This window comes from Phalaenopsis equestris, unplaced genomic scaffold (genome assembly GCF_001263595.1).
Source record: "Phalaenopsis equestris unplaced genomic scaffold, ASM126359v1 Scaffold000428, whole genome shotgun sequence".
Taxonomy (NCBI): Eukaryota; Viridiplantae; Streptophyta; class Magnoliopsida; order Asparagales; family Orchidaceae; genus Phalaenopsis; species Phalaenopsis equestris.
In genome coordinates, this window is record NW_018164869.1 from 5,705,486 (window position 1) to 5,716,319 (window position 10,834).

The 10,834-nt window shown below is 34.7% G+C and overlaps 1 protein-coding gene across 1 annotated transcript; it reads right to left on the reverse strand.

The window, feature by feature from the left end:
* Nucleotides 1-672: 672 nt before the first annotated feature.
* Nucleotides 673-1,248, reverse strand: LOC110027548 (cyclic dof factor 4-like). Its single transcript, XM_020729036.1, has one exon. It carries the CDS (start codon nucleotides 1,182-1,184, stop codon nucleotides 741-743), a length of 444 nt encoding a protein of 147 aa, XP_020584695.1. The 5' UTR covers nucleotides 1,185-1,248; the 3' UTR covers nucleotides 673-740.
* Nucleotides 1,249-10,834: the final 9,586 nt, after the last annotated feature.

Here is a 10,834-nt window from a genome sequence, read left to right on the forward strand (position 1 = left end):
ACGGTCACTGTCAGCCGTCCTATGCTCGTTACAGTGAAGCTCCAGGAGAAATCAAGTCTTGTGTTGCGAAACAAAGAAGCACCATGTGAAATAAGAAAAAACTCTGTAGAATCACAAAACATCCTATGGAGCAGCGCATCACCTCGAACATCATGAAAATTTTGAAGATGGTGTTTTGAAGCTCTAGCAACTACTCCCCGCCGCGACCGCTCTATACCGCGGGGCAATAGTCACTTTTATGAACGATCGTTGTAACTTAGAAAACTATGTAACCATTTCTCGCTCGTGGGACAGTGATTGTAAGTGTAATCATCAATTCATAGTTGATCATGTGGTTTTTGCCCTTTTTGAGTTTTCAAGTAAAGATTTTTGATAATTTTACCTGTCATTTTTATCTACTTAGTGTTTTTTGCAACACTGATACGATTATTCATTACTGTGTTGTCATGAATTCCCCGACACACATTAAAGATTAAATTATATTTTTATTAGAGCCACCTTGCTCCCAAAATCAAAGTCAACAAAAGACTAAAAAATAAAGATTAAAAATATAGAATTTAAACGATTTTAATTAAAAAAAGCAACATCAATTTCTAACAAAACTTGTTCATATTTCTTTCATCTTCAAAGATCAAAATCCCCCCAAAAAGAAAAAAAAAATCAAAACCCAAAAAAATCCACAACAAAACCCCCTAAAACCAAAACCTAAACATATTTTTCTTCACCATTCTAGCTACAAATCAACAATACCGCCCGCCGGTCGCATTCGACAACTTCCTCCCCACGGCCGCAGCAGGCATCTGCTCTCGCCGGAGCAGCCACCTCTCCACTTCCGCGCCGCAATCCACGCCATCGTCTTCAACCGCCGTTCCACCGCCGGATCGACCATAAAGTCGGCTTCTGCGTCGCCCGGCGCCGACCGGAACATTCCGCAGCGCGCCGCCCGCTGTCCAATAGCGGTGGCAAGCCTTGCAAAAGTGTCGGGGTTGGTTCACGTTATAGTTGTTGAAGTAGCAGAACTTCGTTTCCTTGCTTTTACACCGGGGGCACGCCAAATCGCCGGCAGCCGGAGAAGATTGAGCCGGCGGCTCCGGCGGCGAGTTTTTATTGAGGCGATTTTCGTCGGCGACGATCACTGTGCCGAAGAGCTTGAAGGCTGCCGATTCTTCGCCGATTTCGGCCATAATCGCCGGTGAGAGAGAGAGAGAGAGAGAGAGGGAGAGTGTGTGTATTGGGGAGAAACGGCCATAAGAGGATTATATAAGAACAGAGGCATAAGCTTCTTTATTGTATTAAAAAGGGGGCTGAGGGAAACTGCCGGCTTTGATTAAACAAACAGTATAAATTTATGTACAAACATATCACATGATAAAAGTGTTAATAAATAGTAATCAACATACACCAATGCTTATCTAGATTAGTATCCTCTCTAGAAATCATGATAAATCAACCTTATATAATTGCCTTGTTTTAATAATATATTATATATTTTAATATAGATAGTTGGGAATAATTTCATTAAAGTTTGAAGTGGATTTTCTTAAAATTTAATTAATTATTGCATCATATGCTCTCTATTATGGAATTAGGAGTTGAATGATGTTTAGACCTTTTCAAAATATTAGGATAATAACAATAAACTAATTATCTTATTTTAAATTCTTTAGAGGAAGAATATTTTAATACCATAAAATTTTAAGAGATGACATCAAGAGGGTTTAAATTTTAAGGGCCAACATCAATGGGCTTTTTTCCTCCAAACTAAAAGCTCCATTGAATGCCTACAAAAAATGGTTGTATAGGCCTTTCAGAAGAGAGAAGCATAAGTATGAATTATGGTTTTGCTATTTAGTGTAATGTGCAGAATTTTGTCTTAACTTCAAATTTAAATGTGCTCATTGGAGAAAGTATTAGATTGGTTATATTCTTGATGAATACTTTGTGAGACATATTTAAGGCCACCGATAAGAATGCTAGTTTTTTAATTATGAGAAATTATAGGTATTGCATGCCGGAAGACACACAGAAACAAAGTAATACTTTAACGACCTTAGCATTACATGAAGATGCAACACAAACAGAGATAAAATAAAAAAAGTAGGACGACACACCAGAGTTTTTACGTGGAAAACCTTTAGAAGGAGAAAAAATTACGGGGTATAACACAATCAAAATAATACACTAAATATTTGTAAGTACATATGTGCACTCTTCTCATAAATTACAGAAGATGAAATTAAAAAAACTAATAATTATATATATATATATATATATAATAGTTCATCTATAATAGTCGTAATTGGGCTACAACAAATGTAGTTGGCCACAAAGATTGTAGTCAATATCTACAATAATGATAGTTGGTCACAAAGATTGAAGTTAAAATTTGTAACTTTAGTAGTAAACAATAAATGCCGTAGTTGGTTGTTGCGTAGGAAGTAGTTGGCCAAAAGGTCATGATTTGAAGCTAGAATATAGTCAGTTGGTCACAGAGAACATAGTTGATGACTGCAATACAATCAACTGACCATATAGACTATAGATGAAGTTGTAATTGTAGTAATCAACCATATATACAAAAGTTGGTTGTTGCATAGACAGTAGTTGACCACAAAGGTCATGGCAGAAAATTGCAATATTGTCGGTTGACCATAGAAACCATAGTTGGTGATTGCAATAGCATCGGTTGACCATAGATGTCGTAGTTGGAAGCTATAACAACAGTAGTTGATCACATAAGTCATAGTTGGTAACTGCAATATTATCAGTTAGTCAAATAAGTCATAGATTGGTGACTACAATACTGTTAGTTGATCACATAGGTCATAATTAGAAGTTATAATAGTAGTAGTTGATCACATAAGTCATAGTTGGTGATTGCAATATTGTCAGTTAGCCATATAGACTAAAGTTGGTCACTGCAATATTGTTAATTGGCCACATAGATCGTAGTTGAAAGCTGTAATAATAGTAGTCGACCAAAAATGTCATAGTTGATGATTGAAACCCTTCTCTCAGGGAGAATAAAATTATAATTTTACACCAAACATTGCATCTGTCTTTATATAATTTAAGAAAAATAGAAGTATTAGGAAAACTATCATATTCTAGCTACAATGATTATAAGCTATGGTCACCGATTGTTTGTGGTTGGTTGCAGAAGTTAGTGCTGGCAAGTGGTGGAAGATGATGGCTAATGTGTGGTGGTCGAAGGTAGCCCACATATGATATTATAACCAATTTGGAAGGTCGACCGTGTCAGGGTGGCCGAGTGAACCAATGTTCAAGGTTGACCATACTAGAGCGGTCGGTTGAACAAATGTGCAAAGCTAACCGGGTTGGAGAAGCCATCGAGCCAATGTGTCATGTCTACCGAGTTGGAGTGGTCGATTGGCACCAAATGGTCCATCGAACAAGTCGTGGAGTCTGAATGATGCCGAAATGACATGTGTGTTATGTTTCATGTAAAACAGAAAATAATTAAGCATGCAACATAATGCAATAAATGTGCACAATAACAAACCATACTCATCCTATCGTACTCTCATAGGAACCTAAAGTTGGCGTGATGAGATCGTAGTAACCAGTCCATTACTTAGAAATAGAGGGCCTACTTTCCAAACTAATAGGCACAAAGTGAAAGATTTTTCGTGAGAGTTTGTTTTCATGAAGTGAAAAATCTTCCATGAACATAGCTTTTGGAATGACCTAAAATCCATTCATCAAGATTTAAGGTCGTGAAATAGTCACAGGAGAATTTTGTTTTCCTGGAACGGTGGATTTTTGGTGCTATAGGTTTAAAGGGAAGTCACTCAGGATTCGTTGGGGATTTTCCACGAAAGCTCCTAACCTAAAAGACCTCTGTCTAGTACGAAATTACTAGTCCTTAGATCTCTAAAATCTAGCCTAAGGGATCTAAGGAAAAGAAATGCAAGAGTTTTAGGATATCTCACCGACACGGAGGTTGCAAACATGTTCTCTTTTCTCATGCGAAGCCCGCTCTGACGTCACCTGAAGGGATGAAACTCTCCTCGCTGTAGTAGAGATGAAGAAGTTCCAAGACTCTAATCTTCAAGCTCCCTCTCTGATGGAAGGGAGATGATGCTTTCTTTTTCATGGGAGAGTTGAAAGGTCGCCAAAAGCCTTCTCCTAAGTGTGGAAGAAGATCTCCTCTTTGGATGTAAGGATGAAGCCTCCAAAGAACTCACCCTTACTTCCTTTTTAAAGATATGGTGGAGGGAATGGGATGTTTGATGGAGGAAATGAAGTAGAAGAAGAAGAGGAGGAGGAGGAAAAAGAAGATAGCTCTCTCTTTTTCTCTCCAAGGCCTCTTAGTTTTCTTAGCTCTCTCCTCTCTCCAAGAAACCTTCAAAATCTTATGTTAGGCATGCAAAAAGCTTTCAAGTGACTCCCTCTCCTTGTGCCACCTCATTTCGTTATGTAATGAGAGTGTGAAACATCTGTTTTTATGATAAAGTAACTAATATAAAATATGGGGTTAGTTTAAATAATATAAGTGCAATTTATCACTAAAAGCACCAATTTAATGATAAATAATAAAGTATTTGTTAATACCACATGTGGGTGCAAGTGGAGAGGACAAAAAGTCAACAAATTTGGCCTATAGCTGAATTTGGTGGCTCGGTGCACGCTTGTGCTTGCGGGCTCGCTTGCAAGCACTAAGGTTTGTTGGCGCGCACGCGGACTAGTGGAGGCTGGATTTGGTTAGCGCCGACGAGCAGGAGCCTGAATTTAGGATGGATTTGCCTAGATTTTGCAAGCATTGGCAAGTGGGAGCCTGAATTTGGGCTGGATTTGCCTGGATTTGCCAAGTGCCGATAAGTGTTAGCAAGCAGAGGGCTTGGCCAAAAGGGTAGATTTGGCTAGCGCTGGCAAGCCTTGAAAAATCTGCTGGCAACTGGGAGTCTTGATTTAGGTCGGGTTTTCTTGGATTTGGTAAGCGCACTAGCAAACGCTGGCATGCAGAGGACTTGGCCAAGAGGCTAGCTTTGGCTAGGAGCGCAAATGCTCGAACAATCGGCTGCGCGAGAGTACAGAGAGTGGGCTGACCCGCCAATGCTTTTATTTGCATGTGTTATGTCGAATTAAACTTGTGCATGAAACTCATCAATATGGGTGTCCACCTAGGTAAAATGGACATTCCAGACGTGCTCAAGCATTCAGTTTCATCATCCGAGGCCAGGTTGGCCTCGATCTGAGTGCACCATGTTAAATGAGATCCGTGTACGAAACCCAAACAATATAGGTGTCCTTCTTGGCTAAAATCAATGTCTTAAATGCGCTCAAGCAATTTGTTTTATTGTTTGAGATCATTCGGGCAAATTTCATCGAGGAACGGGCTGATTTGGCCTCGATTTATGTGCATCGCGTCAAATGAGATTCGTGCACAAAACCCTATCAAACCTCAAGTAAAATTGAAATTCCAGGCATGCTTGCACAAACCATTTTGTCGTCTGATGCTATTTTAGCCTTGATTTACACACGCCATACCGAACGAGACATGTGTACGAAACCCAAACAATATGGGTGTTCTTCCTAGCTAAAATCAATGTTCCGAACAATCTCGCATGGTCTATTTTATTGTTCGGGTATATTTCGTCAACGAACAAGCTGATTTGGCTTTGATTTGTGTGTCACATCAAATGAGACCCGTGCACAAAACCTCATCAATATGAGTGTTCATCCAAGGTAAAATTGACGTTTCGTGGCCACAGGTCAGTTTGTCATCGAAATGCATGCACCGTGCCAAATGAGACTCATGCATGGAACCCAAACAATATGAGTATTGTTTTCTAGGTAAAATCGACGTTTCAGGTGCACTTCTACTAGTTCATTTCGTCGTCCGAGGTTATCCAGACAAATTCTTCGACGGGCATAGTAAACCATTGTGCAGGTAAACTAGTTCGAAATCTTGACTCTCTCCAAAACGTACGCAAGTGGGTCCCATAGCCCCCTTTGACTGCGGGAGGCTCTGATGATGACGTGAGGCTTCCAAACGAATGGTGCACGACTTTTAAAAGTTAATATGAACAACCTATGTGTCGTATGTTGAGACTGATTCCACCTGATAGTTGGATTTCCGTAAAGCTTAAATTATCATTGATTCCGGTTTTGTGTCCCGAACATATGCCATAAGGTCTGAACGGATGTCTTGAGCTACGAGAAGTTATGCATAGTAAATAGTCAGGTGTCACTCAGGTGGACATCCTACACGATGCCAACAATAATGAGAACTTGTCACTCATCTATTTAATATAAATTCCTTAATTTTTTATATTATGTTGGTAATTTCACTACTACAAACTGAAAGCATAATTATACTTAAATGTCAAATACATCTTATTTCAATGATCAAACATCTTCAAAAACTAGGAGAGATGATAAGATTCCTCGCTACAAATAGAGAAGCTATTTTGGATGAAGCCAGAAGTGCTATTTCAAATATGAGCGCTTCTTCTTTTGCAAATCAATGGTACCTTTTACCATAGAAAGGATATTTTCATTACAATACATCCTTATAAAATTAATATTTTCAGTCATTTTAGATGTACAATTGCAAACTGAACAATGGACCCTCCATATGAATTTCAATCATTTAAAATTGATGATATTTGCAACGTTATAAGTAAATTTACTCCTAATGACTTCCCATAACAAGAAAGTTATTTAAATCTCTTATTCACATTTAAAATTGAAGCATATCAAATTCAAGTTCTTAGAAATTAGAATCCCTTATCTTTGTCAAATGTTAATAAACAGGACAAAATCAATGATACATTCTCCGTTCGTTTGATTGGATTAGTTGGTCCTAACTCTCAATATTTTGATCATAACAAACACAAAATCATTTTCAACAATGAAAATTATGGAGATCATGATGATTTTCTTATAATTTCACTTAAGTATATACTAAGAAAGATATTATATGAAGTTATGAGGTAAAATTTATCTAATAATAATAAAATGGCACTGATTAAAAAAGTTTAATCCTCCCAGTGGTTGTCTCCTCTCCCAAAAGTATTAACTATATGATCTGCCACTGAGACAAACCACACAATCTGATTTGCTTAATGATTGAAATGTAATTTTCCTTCTAACTTTTTCTACAATGAGTGGGTTAATCATTTTCCTACTCCATAATATGAGACGCTCCAACAAGTTCTTTAATAAATAAAGTTGAATCACTACAAAAATCTAATTCTCTAAGCATTAAAGTGGTAGATCTCCTTAATCTTAAACTTCATGGCATCTTACTTTTACAATCTTGTTATGATGTTTATTTATTGCAATGAAAATGCCGAAATTTAAATATAGAAATGATGAGTGCTAGAAAATTTGAGCGGTAAAGTAACAGATTATCGTCTTAGCGTGGTACGAAGATTCAACAAACACTCAGAAAAGAGAAAACAACTAATAATTACACTAGAAGTTTTTACGTGGAAAACTAGGAAAAGAAAAAACCACGACGCCTGGCATGGCTGAAGAGTTCTGCTATTAAAAGATGAGCATAGTCGCGACTGCTCTTCTCACGATCGGGATATGGTCCGACTGGTGGTGGTCGAAAGTGGTCGGCGGAAGTGGTGCCGGAGTTTAATTTCTTCTCGAAGCTTCAAGGTCTTTATCAAGTCTCAAGCTTTCCTCCCCCTCCTCGCATGAGAAGGGTGGAGCTCTATTTAAAAAGTTATGAGTGCAATTAATATAAGAATATGAATTACTTTGATCAGACAACTCAGATGACTTCTCTTAATAAGATTGTATTTGATGAACATTTGAGTTTCTTAATGATGTTGAAATTGAGAGATCTTGGACTCGTTGGATTTGTCTTGTCAATACGCTCGATTTGACATCAATATTCTTATAACCTTCAAAATATGTCCAAAAAACTTTCAAATAATGTTTAATAGCTTAATATGTGCTTGATTTGATTTGGATTGGACCAATTTTTGCAACATTGGGTTCTTCTTGTCAATCCGATGAATTTGACTATAAGCTTGCTAAAATTGGAGTTCTTGATAAATTTTTATCAAAATTTGAATATTTTTTACTCAAAAAGTCATCTCAAGATCCGTGTCATGTCTCTAGATTCGTGCAAGAAGAAGTAGCTTTGTTAAAGATGTATCAATAAACATCACTAAGTGCAAAGCATATGAAAAGTTAATTTTGAAAAAGTAGAAGCCACAAGCAAAATAAATACTCCAAGATTTACTTTGTTCAACTTTAACCATGCATATCCACTAAGGATCACTCACCTATCATTCTGAAATTCTATCCATACTCAATGAAAATACAGAGGAAGCCTACAATAAACTCTCTCATATAAGACTAACTCTTATGTGAAAAATTAGTCCAAAATTTAGTTTTACAGCAAAAAAATATGTTTATGTATTCTTACTTGATTATTGCTAATTCTATACTCTTAAATACAATTCTACCAAAATTGCTCTATTCCTCTCACCTTGTTCCATAGAATTATATTTTGCCTCTAGTTGATTACTCATACTTAGTTCTTTTTCTTAATAAACATAAATATGTACAGTTAAACAACAGGTTCGAGTGATCACCTTGCTCGAAAAATAAATTGCTATAGACGTTAACATTATTTTACCGTGTAATTTTTAGGCTCTGTTTGAATCATTCAAAATTGCAAAATTAAAATTAAATGAAACATAACTACTTCATATGATTCAAAAACCCGAAATTACCAAATTTCAAACTTTTTATTAATTTTTTTTTTTCATTTAATTTTCAAGTGTCCAAGCAATGCATCATAATTCATTTAGTACTATTTTTTTAATGGAAGTATATTTATAAGAAAAAAATATTGCAAAAGAGAAAATCCTCCTCATTCACCACCACCACTTGTCCACCGAAAAGAAAAACCCCCAAAAACAAATCCAAAGCGGCGCAAGCTTTTCGCTTTACATGGAAAGTACACGCCTTCAATTTCTACTTCTTCCTCCGAAAGGTTTTCTTTAAAGAAGTATTGATTGGTTTGGTCGCAAACGGCACGTTGCCACGATAATTTTATGGGGGCATTTACCATCATACCCACACAATTCTAATTTATTTAGATATACAACACTTATACATTCATATTTATTTGCACGTCACTCAAATTTTTATCATCATATAAAAAATAATGAAGTGCACATTTTCATGCATAGGTTTATGACACCAAGATTTTATAAGTGCAAATATCGAATTTTGGGTGTTACATATATAAATATATAACAATTAGGAGGTAAAACACTAAATAATAAGTTTTAGGTGTTAGAAAAATAAATAGAGTAGTTTTTTGTGGTATGTATGTAAATCCAAAGCCAAAAAATAAAAAATAGTATGAATATAAGAGAGATATCTATGTTATATTTGGTAAATATAAATGTATGGAAGGTAAAGTAAAATCTCTAGTATTTATTAGCTGATTAAATATAGTATTTTATATACTTAAGTGGAAGCTGAATGTGCCCAAGCAGAGAAAGGGCATATTATCAATGCACAAAATCTTTCATGCTTTATGAAAGGCTATGCAAAAGCAATATTGACTCATAAAGTGACTTAGATAAAAAAGATCAAATTGTTATTCCTGATTTTTAAGCAATCTTGATACTTAAGCTTTGTTTGGTTTGAAGATATTAGACATATTTTTTAGAAAAATTTAAGCTTTTGAAATGAAATATCTATATAAGATTGTGAAATAAAAATGCATTTCTATTGCATTCAATACCCTCAAACTAGGTGGTAATCGAGCTTAGTAAGACTTTCATGAATATGTTTGTACTTAGCTTGCTTGTATTTTTTTTTAATAATCTAATTTGGTTTGTGCTTAATTTATTTATATTAATTGAATAAATACTTTCTAGGGTTCGTAAATAAGTTAAAAATTCAAAAGAGTGCTTAATTTTTCATTTAAGTTATCAATAAATGATTTTAGAAGTGTAAACATATAAGTAATCAAATAAATTTTTAATTAGTATCTCACTGATTCGGCCGAACTAAATAAGATAATATATTAGTTACAAACAAACTTTCTTGTAATTAAATAACATAAATAAGAAGTAGCAAACTTGTTAATTGAAATAAAAGAGTAAGAAATGATTGAATTAAAATTTTATGCATGTTGATGTTAAATTATAATGTATTACTATTAAATGTATAGTTAAATAAGTTTTAATCAATTAAATTTTATTGAAATAATATATCATATAAATGTAGAATATTTAACACTTAACTTATTATTAAAAAAGCAAATGAATTTATCTATAAACTTTAATAAACAAGTCAAATCGTGTTTAAATTTGATCCATTTATCTTTCAACTTATTTATTTAATAATCTAAACAAACTTGATCGAGTATTAATCAGGCCAAGTTCCATCGGTTCATTCAGAATCGTGCCTTAAACCAAATAGTGTCTAAGGTTAGGTTTCAAGGAATTTGAGGAACAAAAGTTTATTCTATTTTATAGTTTTATATTGGATAATTACATTTATTTAAAAACTATAGGAATACCAACTTATTTAAAGTTCTAATCATTTTCTTTGAGACTCAAATCTCTTCTTCACAAAAAATAAAAACAAATTAACTTTTAAAGCAACTAAATATATTATAATATATGAAATATATTTTATTTTAAGTAGAAGCATAAATAATATTTCTAAAAACATCCCCTAAGTTGTTTATTTTTTTATTTTGTGAGCAAAGTCATAACCAACGAAATGAAGTGCCGTTTAATCTGGATAATTAGATTTGCTTATAAGTTAAAATAAGCAAACAAAAGTCTAAATAAATAAGTAGTCGAATAAACTTTTAATA

Bases quoted from the DNA above. Each gene is read 5' to 3' on its own strand.
- LOC110027548 (XM_020729036.1), bottom strand. From the start codon at position 1,184: ATGGCCGAAATCGGCGAAGAATCGGCAGCCTTCAAGCTCTTCGGCACA.